The sequence below is a fragment of the Phascolarctos cinereus genome, unplaced genomic scaffold (assembly GCF_003287225.1).
Source record: "Phascolarctos cinereus isolate Bilbo 61053 unplaced genomic scaffold, phaCin_HiC Scaffold_2;HRSCAF=192, whole genome shotgun sequence".
NCBI classification, from domain to species: Eukaryota; Metazoa; Chordata; class Mammalia; order Diprotodontia; family Phascolarctidae; genus Phascolarctos; species Phascolarctos cinereus.
Window position 1 is genome coordinate 295461131 of NW_027555625.1, and position 15820 is coordinate 295476950.

The 15820-nt window shown below is 40.0% G+C and overlaps 1 protein-coding gene across 1 annotated transcript in view; it reads right to left on the reverse strand.

Moving 5' to 3' along the window:
* LOC110207382 (uncharacterized) overlaps positions 1–15820 on the reverse strand; it is a 73629-nt gene that overhangs the window by 55174 nt on the left and 2635 nt on the right. The window contains 4 exon segments of the mRNA XM_078150114.1: positions 6055–6659; positions 6661–7319; positions 10137–10232; positions 10661–10772. Coding sequence (XP_078006240.1) covers positions 6055–6659; positions 6661–7319; positions 10137–10232; positions 10661–10772 — 1472 coding nt within the window.

Sequence of the window (15820 nt, forward strand, 5' to 3'; positions counted from 1 at the left end):
CTCCAATCTTCTTTTTCTTTTTTTTGTTTTCCTGAGTGACAACCTAGTAACAGAGTCCGGAGAAAGGTGGTATGATGACTGAATGGCTGAAACCAAAAAGTCTGCACAGGGAGCAAATTATTTTAGGGAAGCATTTGACAGGCAGGAAGGAGAGGCAAGCACAGACTTTTGAAATGCAGACCGATCTCCCCTGAGCCATCAGCTAGGGGGTAAACTAGCCTGCAACTATGTTCTTAAATTCTCAGTGCCTGCAGCCCTAGAGAATTCCTAAGTGGACTCCCTTGGTGAGATAATTCTCTTACCTTGGGGGTGGGGGTGGGGGGTGGAGATCTAATCTTAATCCCAGCCAAACAGGCAAGTAAGTGGGGCAGTGGATAGAGTACCCAGCCTGGAGTCAGAAGATTCATCTTCCTGAATTCAAATCTGGCCTCAGATACTTAGTAGCTGTGTGACTCTGGGCAAGTCACTTAGCCTGTTTGCCTCAGTTTCCTCATCTGCAAAATGGGCAGAAGGAAATGGCACACCATCCTAGTACCCTTGCCAAAAAAACAAACAAAAAAAACCCACCCAAATGGGGTCAAGAAGAGTCAGACATGACTGGAAAACTACTCAATAATTCGACTGTCTATTCTATTTACTGCTTACTTTGTTGAAGAAGTTTACTAGCTATTATTCATGATGAGGGAAAGTGTCTTAAACTTATCACCCCCCTGGACTACAAATATTCGATGAGTTGTAGATGGCTCTAATTCCAGACTGTTATTTCCCTTGAAAGAAGGGGACCATTTAGCTGTTTTGTGCTTTTATGCTTTGTTCCTCATAACCATTAGGTCTGTGAGCCCATAGATTACTGAGAGGTATTTAGGTATGTTATTTTATCCCCATCCCCGGAATGGAAGAGGAGGAATAGTCCAGGACCAATGTACACATCAGTAAAAAGTGGGACCAAAACTTCAACTTAAGAAAGGCCTATGTACCCTGTGGCTGGTAGGGAAAGACGTAGCTAGTGGAAAAGAACAAAGTGCCTATTAATAAATGAGGGCCTTTCAGGGAATATCCATTCCACCATACTACATCCTGAATAGCCTTTATTCTGGGGATCAAGAGATGTAGTAAGGATTTCAACACCACCCCTCCAACTTCCCATCCTCTCCAGTCCCAGTAAGAGGGAAGTCAGTTTTATCTGTGGGACCCAAGACGGAATAAAGAGAAATGTCTCCAAGTTCCTAGACAGTGATAGTCTAGGGTGAGGAAGTCATGAACCCACAGAGAGAGACTTAAGAGTTTCACATAGGAAATTTATGAGAGAAGTGCCAATCCTAGGCACTAAGTTCCCATACACAGACCTGAGGTAGGAACAGATTTTAGGAGACTGAAACCTAAACAACAGTTTTGCCAAACAAAATTAAGGATCACAAGATTTAGAGCTAGAAGTAACTTCAAAAATTATCCAATGGGGGCAGGTAGGTGGTGCAGTGGACAGAACACCCAGCTTTGGATTCAGGAGGACCCGAATTCAAATCTAGCCTCAGACACATAACACTCACTAGTTTCATGACTCTAGGCAACTCACTTAACTCCAATTGCCTCACAACAAAACAAAACAAAAAATTATCTAATGCAACTTCGTAACTTTCAAAAGAAACTGAAGGCCAGAGGTGCCCAACATTACACAGCTACTAAGTGGCAGAGACTAAAGTCAGTTTTTCTCAGTCCATTTAGAGAGAACAGGAAGTGAAACAGAAAATGAATAAAAGACCTAGAAGAATGCCTTACTAGAAAGGAAAAATAAAGATTACCTAGGTCCCTAGAGATAGCATGGTATGTTTCTAAGACTCCTGCAAACCTCCCTTTTATTATTGTGTGTCCTCCATCCATTAGTAACAAGAAATCTTTTTGAAAAAATGTATTACAGTAGTACATGCCTAATGTGAAAATAGGTTCAATATGAATGTAGATGTAGAGCCTATATCAGATTGCACACCATCTTGGGATGGGAGGAGGGGAGAGAAGGGGAGAAAATTTGGAACTCAAAATCTTATGGAAGTGAATGCTGAAAACTAAAAAGAAAGAATTTTAAAAAATCATCAAATTGAAAATGAGGGCCGAATCCAAACAAGAATATGAAATTTGCTTTCTGAATAGCTTTCTCCTTGAAAAATGTTTCAAAAAAATTGATCTGAGTCAGCAGTTACAACATTCAAGAATGAGTAAGTGCTAATTAATCCATGTAAATAAAAATAAAAGCTCATATGTTTAGGTCATCAAAATAAATAAAATTTACAGAAGGTTTGGGTGCTATTTCTAGAAACAGGGTAAAGGAGAAAGGGAAAAAATGACCACCTCCTCTCTCAAATCCTACTCTGGACAACAGGGAATCCAGTTCAGAGAAGTGGCAATAACAATGAAAAAATGTAGGGGATGCCAGTAAGCCAGGTCCTAGTGCTTTGGCGTGCCTTTGCGCAAACAATAGCCATGAAATCAGCCAGTACAAAACTGCTAACTAGAACGCTGAAAATCACTTACTTCTCAACTGTTTGCCACATCAGATGCTAAAAAAGTGAGGTGGGACAGGGACAGACACAAATTTCACCTCTTTTGTAATTTTGCCTTTACTCTGATGGCAACAATGAAAATTCTCTTCTGGGTCAATTTTGGTGCATATATCATAGGCTGAGCTCTGTTCTAGGACCAACTTTATGTAACTGGACTGAATAAAAGTAGACTGAAGATCCATGCCACCTTGGCAGAGTGCCGAGTTACTGAAATTCACTTAAGTGTAATGAAGTCCCTACCCTGTTCAGCAGCAACATTATGAGGAGGAAATCAGGTACCCTACATGGAGAAACAAAATGAAATGGGACAGAATCTCTCCCTATAAATACTGATTTATCTAAGGTGATTCAGGAGCATAATGCCTATTTTAATGGAACTTTAAAAAGTCAAAACTGTAGAGGTAATATAGCTCAAAAAGCAATCTTTGGAGCAAAAAAAAAACTGTTTCAAAATCTTGGCCTCAGCTATTTACTCTCTGTATGACCTTTGTGCAACTCCACAATCTGCGCCTGAGTTTCCACATGTGTTAGATGAGAGGGTTGGATTAAATGAGTTGTAAAATCCTTTCTGGCTCTAGCAATTATAATCCAGAAATCCTTGAGATAGAGTTGAGGAATGCAGGGCCTGAAGGGACCTCAAAGATCACCAAGAACTGGTGTAGCAATACTTTCTCATATGACATGGTCAGTCAATAAATACTTGAAGATTTCCATACTATTTCGTTACACAGGCCCTTCCTCTTTGGGACAGCTCTAAAGACTAGGAATTCATATCAAGACAAAATTGTCAAGTTGAAAATTCTATCTATTGTACCTATCCCTGTCTTCTGGGGACACTGAAAGCAAGTTCAGCATCTCTTCAGGGTCACAGCCTTTCACATACTTCAAGATAGCCTTTAAAATCTTTGGCTTTAGGCTAAAGACCCCAGTTTCAAAATAAAATATTATTTGAAGACCCCAGTTACTTCAGCCAATCCTCTTATGCATAATCTCCAGTCTTTTCACCATCCTGGTCACCCTCTTCCAGAAGCACTCCAATTTGTCAATGTCTTGCCTAAAACTGGGCCCTAGCTTGGAATACAATACTCTAGATGAGGCCTAAGGGCAGAGTACACTGGAATAAATGAAAAAGTATTTATTAAGCACTACGTACCAGGCACAGTGCAGTGCTGGAATTGCAAGTACAAGAGACAACCCCTGCCCTCAAGGAATTTACATTCTAGTAGAGGGAAATAACACAGCACTGGGAAGAGATGGCTAGGAAAGAGTGAAGTCACAGTGAGGATGAGTGAAGATGTACGGAAATCAAATGATGCACCCTAGACCTGGACACCATGCTTCTAATGAAATACTGTATATTTATAAAGAACTGTGCAAATCTTAAAAAGTGCTACAGAAACGTCAGCTATTATTATTACTGACATAACCTAAATGTGAATTTCACCCATTTTTTTAAAGTCCTACTCTGATGCCTCAATGTGGAATGAATGTGACCGAGTTCTAAATTAACAAGCATTTTTAAAACACATTGTATGTACTGGGCACTATGCTCAGTATATAAATACTGTACAGGGCGTCCTAAGTCTTAGTGCAGTTTAAGCTTTAACACTTTAAACTGCACTAAGACTTCTAGGACACCCTGTATGAGTGAGTCCCTTCCCCTAAGGAGTTTCCATATAGACCATCAATTGAACATAATAGCATGTAACCTCAAAGAGAGCAGTTGCAATTTTCTTTTTCTATCCTCAGTATTTATGATGGTTCCTAGCATATATTGGCACTTAATAAATGCTTATTGAATGAATCTGTATTTTCATTCAAGTCACTGATAAGTATGTTAAACAGAGAAGAGCCAGGACAGAGCTTTGGAATGAAAGATTATCCTTCTGGGAAAATCATGAAAATGGGGGAAGGTATTAAAATTCCCAGAGATGCCCTGTAAGGGAGTAGCATAAGGTTACTCTTTCTTTTGGGGGCTGGTCATAAGCCTGGGCTAATGAAACAATGAAATGACTGAGCACAATGAAGCTCTCTATGGGTGTGCCTAATCAAGACCAACTCCACCAAAACACAAATTCAGGAAGTCACCCATTCTGTGTCTCCTCTCAGTTCAGCCAACTCAAGCACCACTAAGTAGTTTTGGGGATAGATATCATCATGTATGAGAAGCTCATAAAGAAATGCATATTAGCTCATATGATATTTACTGAACTTATAGTCTTGTTTCCATGTTAATTGTTCCCAAGAGTAGGTGTTGCAGGGACAATATCCAAAAGGCCCTTCCCCTATTCCCACCTTTCACCTCTCATGCCAGTCAATATAATTTTTCCTTAAGACACTGAAACTGCATTTGATGTCTGATTGGCTTAGGAGACTAAGGCTTGGACCCTCTCTCCCCCCTTTCCTCTTCAGCAAAGCCAAAGGTCTAAACAGTACTTTGAGAACGCAGAAAAATGAAGACTATTTAGTACCATTAGTTCTGATATCAGATGCAAAAAAAAGTGTTAAGTGATTACCATTTTGCATGAGACAGCATGGCAAAATCAAAAATGTTTACCCAGCTCACATGTGTTAAGCCCACATGGTGGAGTGAATTATATGCTGAATGTAATTGTTGGATTAAACTCAGTTTTGGGCAAGTTTAGTTTTTAAATACAGGTAAAATAAATAAAGGCCCCCAAATAGCTAAAGGGAATCAATAATGAGTACCCAAAAAACCTCCAAACAAACATATGAAAAAAAACACCCAACCCATTCCAATGAGGTTGTGGCTAAACCTGGTTCTGAGATCTGGCCTTTGTATGACCTTCTATTCACGCCTGTCTGGACTCTTCCATTATGAAAGGAATACTCAAGAATAATCAATATAATAAATAATCAAGAAGCTTGTATGTGATGCTGACATTTAATAAGAAGCCCTAAGATCTCTCTCCCACTTAACTGCTCTCAACAATTAAATACATTTGCATCAGGGGTAAAAAAAAAATGTTTGTCCCTGTCATTCTGAGACAGACCTAAATGGAAGCTGCCTCAATTCTCGGATTCCCAGGACGAGGTCTGCATTTTGAGCTGCTCTGCCTAAAGGAAATAATCTTCTAAGAACAAAACGAAATTCTATTCCCACTTCCTACATTACTAACTGTCAAGTCAATTAGAATTTTCTAAGAAAAATAAGGCAAGCTCTTAAATTTGGAAGATTTACATTAATCATGTCAGTGAATCAAAAAGCACTTATTAAATCAATGAGCATTTATTAAAGGCCTCTGTATGTGGCCCTTGCCTAGGTGTTATAAAAGGAAAACATCTGCAACAGCAGCCTGACCTCAAGTAGCTTGCAATCCCTTATGGAGTCTCTTCTCCCTAACAACTGACCACTGTTTAAAAAAAAAAAGAAAAAGAAAAAAGAAAAAATACGTGACTAAGAAATTTCCTTTCATTTGAGTCCTGTGTTTACTCTCCAGTATGGAGTCTTTGATGTCTGATGAAGGCTGAACTACACCTGAAAGCTTTTCCACATTCCTTACATTTATAAGGTTTCTCTCCAGTATGAGTTCTCTGATGCTGAGTAAGTGATGAGCTCTGATTGAAAGCTTTCCCACATTCATTACATTCATAGGGTTTCTCTCCAGTATGAATGACATGATGTCTAATAAGGGCTGAGCTATCACTGAAGGCTTTCCCACATTCATTACATTCATATGGTTTCTCTCCAGTATGAATTTTCTGATGGATTATGAGATTTGTACTCTGGCTGAAGTCTTTCCCACATTCATTACACTTGTAAGGTTTCTCTCCAGTATGAATTCTCTGATGGTTTGTGAGATTTGCACTCTGACTGAAGGCTTTCCCACATTCATTACATTTATAGGGTTTCTCTCCAGTATGAATTCTCTGATGCTGAATAAAGGCTGCACAATAACCAAAGGATTTTCCACACTGAACATTTATAGGGTTTTTCTCCAGTATGAGTTCTTTGATGGTTTGTGAGATTTGCACTGTGGCGGAAGGCTTTTCCACATTCATTACATTCATAAGGTTTCTCTCCAGTATGAATTCTCTGATGTTGAATAAGGGCTGAGCAGTCACCAAAGGCTCTCTCACATTCATTACATTTATAGGGTTTCTCTCCAGTATGAGTTCTCTGATGTTTTGTGAGGTTTGCATTCTGACTGAAAGCTTTTCCACATTCGTTACATTTATAGGGTTTCTCTCCAGTATGAATTCTCTGATGCTGAACAAGGGATGAGCTCTGGCTGAAAGCTTTCCCACATTCATTACATTCATATGGTTTCTCACCAGTATGACTTTTCTGATGCTGAGAAAGGGATGAGCAGTAACTGAAGCCTTTCCCACAATCATTACAAGTATAGGGTTTTTCTCCAGCATGTATCTTATGATGTTTAAATAGGTCTGAATTCTTTCTATGTGTATTACATTTAAGGAGGCTTTTTCCTATAGGAATTCTCTGTTGTGTAACAAGGACTGACCTCAGGCCAAACTTCCTCCCAAGTTCACTACCTTCATGACCTCTCTCTCTAGGGGAAGGTTTCTTGTGAATGATTTTTACTTTCCTCAAATCTCTCTCTTGGTTTTCCTGTTGCCTCTCTAGTCTGCCATCACATTCCCAGGTCTCTTGAAATGTGGGGTCCTTTGATCCAATTCTTGGTAGTGTTTCCATTATTGCTTCTTTGGGTGCAGTTGAGTTATCTTCAAAAACGTCAGGATTTGGAGGTGATTCTTTGGACTTAGGTACAGTCTCCCAGTCTGAAAGAAACAAACAAAAAATGCAAATATCTCTTGGGAGAGAGTAGATTATGGTAATGGGAATGTTGATTAGTAGTAATAGTATACTCTTATAATGATATAAGCCTTCTATACACACTTATAGAGGAAATTTAGAAGGAAAACACAGATAAGCAGGACAGCTTTGAAATATATTGAATTTATTATATACATTTCAAAAAAGCAAGCTATATATAATAGAGATAAATATTTTCAAATATAATCCTCTCTGTCTGTTCTATTTTGTACTGTACATGGAAATATTTTTTGGCGTTCATTAAATCAGAATTAGAAAAAATTTTTAGGGGCAGCTAGGTGGTGCAGTGGTTAGAGCACCAGCCCTGGAGTCAGGACCTGAGTTCAGATTTGACCTCAGACACATAACACTCACTAGCTGTGTGACTCTAGGCAAATCACTTAACCCCAATTGCCTCACACACATAAACAACATATATTTTTTTAAAGAATCTTCTTTTTAAATTTTTTTTAAAATTTTTGGCAATTGGGGTTAAGTGACTTGCCCAGGGTCACACAGCTGCTAAGTGTCAAGTGTTTGGTCTGAGGCTGGATTTGAACTCACGTCCTCCTGACTCCAGGACCGGTGCTCTATCCACTATGCCACCTAGCTGCCCTAAAGAATCTTAACATAGAATAGATCACAGATAATCAGAGAAGGGACCTTTGACATTAGCTATTCAATTCAATTCAGCAGGCATTTATTAAGCACCCACGATATGTAAGACAATATGCTAGGCTCTAAGGATATAAATACAAAATCAGTCCCCGACTTCTAGAAGTTTATATTATATTGGCAGGATACAGTACATACACTGACAAGGAAATATAAAATATGGACAAAATAAACACAAAGTAGCTTTAGGTAGTGGTCAGCACTAACAACTTGAGGTAAGAACAAAGGTCCTAGGGAAGAGGTTGCACTTAAACTAAACCGTGAAGGAATCTGGGGATTCCATCTCAAAACTGGGGTTGCATCTCAAAATCAACATGTCTAAAATGAAACTCATCCTCTTTCCCCCCTAAACTTGTGCCTCCTCCTAACTTCCCTGTTCAGGCTGAGGGTACCGCTATCCTTCCAGTGATTCATGTTTGCAGCCGTGACTCTTCATTCTCTCACTTCTCATATCTAAGCAGCTGCCAAGTCTTGCCAACTCTAGCTATACTAACATCTCTTGAATTTGTTCTCATTTCTCTGCTCAAATGACAGCTACTCTGGTTAAGATTCTCATCACCTGAACTATTATAATAGCTTCCTAATTGGCCTCCCTGTTTCCATCTTCTCACAGTTGTCAAAATAAATCTTAAGGTAAAGGACTGCCCTCGTCACTCCTCTGTCAAAGCAACAGGGGAGTTTCTGTAGAATAAAATAGAAACTCCTGTTTGACATTTAAAGTCCTTCACAATCCGGCTCCAGCCCTACCTCTCCAGATTTATTTCACATTGCTCTCCCCTCAATCTGTTTCAGCCTACCCGGCCCACTTGCTGTAGTCTGTCCCACAAACACTCCATGTCAAATCTCTAACTTAACACAGGCTCTCTTCCATGCCCAGAAGGCACTTTCTTCTTACCTTTGCCTAGTTTCCTAGGTTCCTTTAGGTTTAGCTCAGGTGCCATCTTTCCTGATCTTATCCCCAATGAGTTCTCAGAGCTCTCCTCTTCCTGAAGTTACTTTGTATTTACTTTTCTGTAGACATAGATTCTCCTAGTGGGAAGTAAGCTCTTTGAAGGCAGGGGCTCTTTTGTTTTTCATTGTATTCTCAGCACCTAACACTGTACTTTGCACACATTAGACACTTAAGTGGAAGTGACTTGAATTAAGAATGAACAAGCTCAGGGGCAGCTAGGTGGCACAGTGGATAGAACACTGGCCCTGAAGTCAGGAGGATCTGAGTTCAAATCCAGCCTCAGACCAAACACTTGACCCTTACTAGCTGTGTGACCCTGGGCAGGTCACTTAATCCCAACTGCCTAAAAACAAACAAAAAAAAAACAACAAAAAAAAGCATACCTTAAAAAGGTCAAAAAAAAAAAAGAACCTATATAGGGCAGCTAGATGGTGCAGTGGTTACAGCACCAGCCCTGGGGTCAGGAGGACCTGAGTTCAAATCGAGCCTCAGACACTTGACACTCATTAGCTGTGTGACCCTGGGCAAGTCACTTAATCCCATTGCCTTCCCAAAAAAAGAAAGAAAAAAAAACCTTAAAAAGTACAGGGACAGCTAGGTGGCATAGTGGATAGAGCTCCAGCCTTGGTGTCAGGAAGACCTGAGTTCAAATCTGGCCTCAGACACATAACACTTACTAGCTGTGTGACCCTGGGCAGGTCACTTAACCCCACTGCCTAGCCAAAAAGCAAAAAACAAACAAAAAAGAATGAACAAGCTCTCTGAAGGAGTGAATTTAGAAAGAGAAAAAGAAGAGAAGCAAAATCACCCTTGAATGACTCCAAAAAACAAAAGGATTAAGAAGTATAGGAAACAGAAAGGAGTGGTCACAGAGCTATGAAAAGAACCAGTGCAGCATGTCAAACAAACCAGGGAAAGTACAAGTTTAAGACAGAGGCAGACATCAACTTCAGTGAAAAGGTCAAGGGGAAGAGAGACTTTTTAATTGTTTATTTTAAACATTCTTTTTCTTAAATTTTGAGTTCCAGATTCTTTCCCTCCCTCCCACCTTTCCCCTACCTAATGAGAAGACAAACAATATAGCAATTATACATGTGAAATCATGCAAAACATATGCTCTGTTCATTTTCAGCGATTCCCTTATTCTCTTACTCACCTGAACAGGTGCTTCCTGGGTCTTCTTTCCTGGGTATCCATGAGTCTTCTCCTTGCTCCAACTCAGAGTTCACATCAGGTTTGGAAACTGGAAGCCCTGCTCATGGGGAAGAGATGGGACTTGAATATTTGAAAAAGGATGTAATATGAAGAATCTTAGAAATACACTTTGAAAAAGAGACAAGTCAGGACACCATTCTTAGTTTATAAAGAAAATTACCTAATTTACCCACCTGGGATCTTAGGGAATTAAGCCTAGAAGGGAAAGGGGTGTGTGTGCGCACGCGCAGGCGGGGAGGGGGAGAATAGAAAGACAATGGATATAGAAAAGTACAGGTCTCAAGTTCATCACAACGATGCTTCCCTGGGAACAGGGAATAGAAACAATTTGTCCCCAGGCCCCAGGAAGTTTAGGTATTTATGACCCATAAACCCTAAGCCAAAAATTAATTACACACTTCAGACGACACTTCAGGTTTTAAGAACTGGAGAGCCAAACATGTACTAAGAGGCAGCTGTTCTTACCCAGCAAAACCAGGTTGCTGTACTTCTCCAACATCAGGTCCTCGTATGGGTCTTTCTGAGGAAGGTCCTCCTGGGTGAAGTCCATGACTACATCTTTAAATGCCACAGATTCCTGAAATACCAAATGTTTCTATTCACTCAAGGCCCCTACTCCTACATGGCCCTAGAAAAAGGGCTAAAGTGGATAGAATTAAGTGAGGTAAACCATAGGCTATGGAAATAGTTCCTGATGATGTTGATATCTTGGGTGTTCCAAGTCAAGCATTTATTGAGCACTATATCTATGACAGCTAGGCTCTCTCTGTGATAAAAAAAAAAACACTATGAAACAGTTTTCTCTCTTCTTGAGCTAACAATTTTGCTAAGAAGAAAATAATAAGAGTAGCTAGCATTTATATAGCACTTTAAGTTTCACAAAGCACATTACATTTGTTAACTCATTTAGTCCTGAAGACAGAACTGGTTGGGAGCACTGCACTAGGACTTATGCAAACTGGGTCCAAGTCCCGGCTCTTACATTTCCTCTGCCAGCAGCGATGCCACCTTTAGCCAATCACTTAAGCTCTCTTGTCTTCAGATTCCTCATCTGTGAAATAAGGGCAGTGAATACATGAGATCCGTATGGATCTCAGCAAGCCATGTAACCACCCTGGATCTCAGCTTTCTCACCTGTAAAATGAAATCACTGAGCAGTTGGCATCTATGACTAAGTGAATTCTAAAGACCCTACTAGCTTTTACAATCTATGACTTCTATAAGGAGGCACAACGTATTGATGTTTAGAGATGCAGATTTCAGCTTAATATAGAAAAGACTTCCTAACAATTAGAGCTACCCAAAGGTTGAAGAAGGACTTTAAAAAGTAGTTCGTTCCCTATCATCAGAGGTCTTCAAGCAGAGACTGATATTTGAAGGGATTATACAGAGGAATTTATTCAGTCATAGGTTGAACTGGATGACTTCTGAGGTTCCTTCTGGGTCTAAAATCGTATGATTCATATTTTAGGAAATATGTACAAAGCACTGGGCTAGGCACTGAAAGAGATAATTAAAGCACTGTCTCTACCCTCAATTCAACAAACATCTGTTTAAGGACCATTGTGTGCAGGACACTGTGCTAGGTGGTAGAAGAGGTTCAAAGGGAACTTACTATTGAGTAGGAGGTTATAAAACACACACAAATAACTATAGCACATAAGAAAAGTGTGAGGCTAGAGGGAAAGGTCATTGCCAGGGGAAAAATGGGAGATGACACAAGTTTTAATGAAAGGTTCTAACGTGCAAATCGGGCTCCAAAGTATAGGTAGTTTAATAGCTTCAGGCAGAAGGAACAGTGTAAGCAAAGGCACAGGGGCAAAAAAGGCAAAGGACACAAAATGAAGTATAGTCTGGCTGAGCACAGGGCCCGTGGAAGGGAATCATTTGAGACACTCCCTTGGAGACGAGAATAACCTTGTGCCAAGCAGGAGTCTTAACCTCATTCAGGAGAGACTTGACAATGTTCTACAAGGCTTTGGACAGAGAAGAAATACAGCCAAAATGACACATGGGTGACACCAGTGTGAAGTATGGTTGGGGGAAAGAATGAATAGGAATAAGAACAAGGATGAGAAGTAATATTCAGGAAGACATCAGTGTGGACCTATATGAGGGTCGTAGTGCTATAAGGAGAGGAGGGAGAGGGAAGACCAAGATGTCTCCATCACTGAGATGAAGTGAAGAAGTAGCAGGAGTCAAAGACAATCCCAAGATATGGACCCAGGAGGATGGTGGTGCCACTGAAAGAAATCAAAAAGTCAAGAGAGAAGCAAATTTTTGAGGGAAAAGGATGAAAAGCTCATCTTTAGATGAGTCTGAGGTACACAAACACACCCTGATGGTTGATGGAAAAGCAGACAACTTTACCAACAATTTACCAGGGGTGCCTAATCTTCTGTGTGCCATAGAAGCCTTGGGGAGTATGGTAAAATCTGAAGACCTCTACTACATATTGTTACCTACGTTCATAACTGAAGAAAATACTAAATTTCAGTTAGAAGTTTGTGAAAATAAAGATTTTTTTCCCATTTTTTCTCTTCCCCAATAAAGACTTATCACTCATACAGCCCTTGAAATCTATCCACAGACTCCTCTGCCCTATGCTAATGAAGTAACAGGCCCATACTTTAATACATATTAAGAGTAAATGAGAGGTAGCTTTGGCATCAATTGTCATTCTTAGTAAACCTATGCTAGATTGTAAAGTTGGCACTGTCTTGAAACCAAACTGATTTCACTGAGTTTAAACTTATGGTGTCTAACACGAACTGGGTCCTTCAGTGCTTCTCAGCACTCTCTAGGCTCAGTCTCTCTATGACTGGTGGGTGATCTCTTCCCTTCAGTGTCTGCTCAGCTAATTCCCCAATACCTCTTTTCTCCTTCTCATCAGGGAATCCAAGTAAAAGAAAGTAGCAATGAACAGAACTGATGAAGTGGAACAAAAAAATGGAAGAAAAGGTATTCAAAGTAAAATAAAAATAAGATCAGAAAATAACTGGACAAAGATCTGAAAGCAATGTAGGACAGAGAGGTAAATGTAGGAAATAAGGAACACAATGTGGCAACATAAGGAAACACAAGGGGCCAGAGGAATGCATTTCTATTATTTTGGAAATGAAGTAATCAAGGAAAACGAACTTGTTCTTGAAAGAATGAGTACTTCAAAGAAACAGAAGGAAAGGGATATACAGAGGGAAAGGAGGTGAACTGTTAGGAGGCTAGAGAGTGAAAGAATGCAATAGAGAGAAAGAAGGAAAGAAGAACCAATGAACATCTGGGATTACATGAGAGGTATGGGGCTCTACCTACAGAAAGGAGAGCTGGACCACTGCTAGAAGAAAAAGCTTCATGTGTTCCAAGAAATGATAATGATCCATAGGTACATCAGATAAGAAGTCATTCAGTACTGGTCAGAGGAAGATGAGAAGAATTTGTGATGGTTGAAAGGTATCAAGTAGGTTATTTGTCAAGCTGATATAAGTAATACAAAGGTCTGCTGTCTTCCCAGGTTATGTATCTAGGATGTGCCTCCCAAGAAATTTCCAACTTGATGGGCAGTACACATTTCTGGTGATTAACATAAGAACAAATTACACCCTCAAAAGGAACTAAGAAAGTGTGGCTCAGGATTATGTAATCCTGAGCAAAAAACTAAATACATTGGAAGCACAGGTAGTACTTCTATCTCTACTTCTGATTGAAGATAGAAGACTTTTTTGGGAGGGGGGGTGGGGGGACAAGTCCATACCTGTGATTTCATCAGTGTAGGAAACATCCAATATAGAAGCTTCCTCTACCAATCAATCAATCAATCAATCAACAAGCACTTATTAAACATCTATTATGTGCCAGACATTGTGCTAGGTACTAGAGCTACAAAAACAAAAATGAAACAGTCTCTACCCTCAAGGAGCTTATATTCTTTCAGAGAAAATAACATATGCAAAAGTATACATAAAATATTTAAAATAAACACAAGGTAATTTGGGATGAAAAGAGGGGGACACAGAGGATATCAGGAACAGCTTCATGTAGGCATGCAGAAGATGCTATCTGAGCAGAGTTTAAAGGAAACAGATTCTAAGAGGCTGAGGTGAGTAGGATTGCATTGCAGGCACAGAAGACAGCAAATACAAAATAGCAGAAACTAATTTTTAAGTTACAGTTTTAGAGCACTGTCTGGACAATGGGAAGTTAAATGACTTGCCTATGATCACATAAACAGTATGTACCTGAAGCAGGGCTTGAATCTTGGTTTTCCTCTCTTTAGGCTGTATCAACTACAGACTACTGACTACAGCTTTACTTAAATGGACCATTCCACAGAGCTCTACATAAAAAGATTTTTATGTAATGTGAATTTGCCTGTAGATGTTGTGAAGAGAAGCAGAAAGAGGGTCTCGAGCTTGTGGTGGGAGAGGCCAGCACGTGGTTCAGAGACATGTCGGAGCACAGGAGAAGAAAGCAGAGGAAGAACATTTGGGTGAGTGGGTATGTCTTTTCTTTTGGGTTTTTGAGGGGTTTTTTGGTGGAGGTGGAGGGTGGGAGGCCACAAGCACTAAGCCAAGAGGCAGGAGCAGAGAGCATAGTACTGTCTAGTAAAATTAACATAGGGTTTTTTTGGGAATGCAAATTTCTTTCAAAACTCAGTTACGTGGTACAGTGGATAATGCATTAAACTTGGAATCAGGAAGACTCATCTTCATGACACTTACTAGATGTGTGACCCTGGGCAAGTCACTTAACCCTGTTTGCCTCAGTTTTCTCATCTGTAAAATGAGCTGGAGAAGGAAATGGCAAATCACTCCAGTACCTTTGTCAAGAAAATCCCAAAAGGTGTCACAAAGAGTTGAGCACCACTGAAAACTAAACAACAATAACATTATTTCAAAAATTCAAATTTGCCTAATTCAAGAATTGTTTGTATACCATGATTCCTTTCTATCTTATCTTAGGCGACAACAGAGGCAACACATCCAAAATGAAGTAGGAAATGGTAAACGGTTTTATCTGATCAAACACCTGGAGTATTGTATCCCGTTTGTGGCAACACAGTTTGTTAATAATAATAAGAGCTAGTACTTACAGCGTTTTAAGATCTGCAAAGCGGATCTTACACATGTTCTCATTTCTCGGACTTCTGACTCCACCATGCCCCAGGAAGCTCATTATTGAACAATCTCATCAACCTGTAAGATCCATTAACCTGGGTAAACCTCATCACCAACCTCAGTCCCACTGATTGGAGGGTGGGGCCACAAGTTTAACTTGGATATCTCCTCATTTCTTACCCAGCTGTGCTACTCTGGGGCTCTTCTGACTTCACCATGCCCATGTTGGGAGGTCCCTTCCTCCTCTTCCCCCCTCTACTTTTCAGCCTTTTGTGGGTCGTCTTCCACCATTAGACTGTAAGCTCCTGGAGGCCAGGATTCTTTTTTTTGCACTTAATATAGTGCCAGGTACATAGGAGGCACTTAATAAATGCTTATTGACTATATATTTATCCTCAAAACAACTCTGAAAGGCAGATGCTATGATTATCCCCACTTTACAGAGGAGAAAACTGAGGCAGAGAGGGGTTAAGTGACTTGCCTAGGGTCATGTGGCTAGTAAGTATTTGAG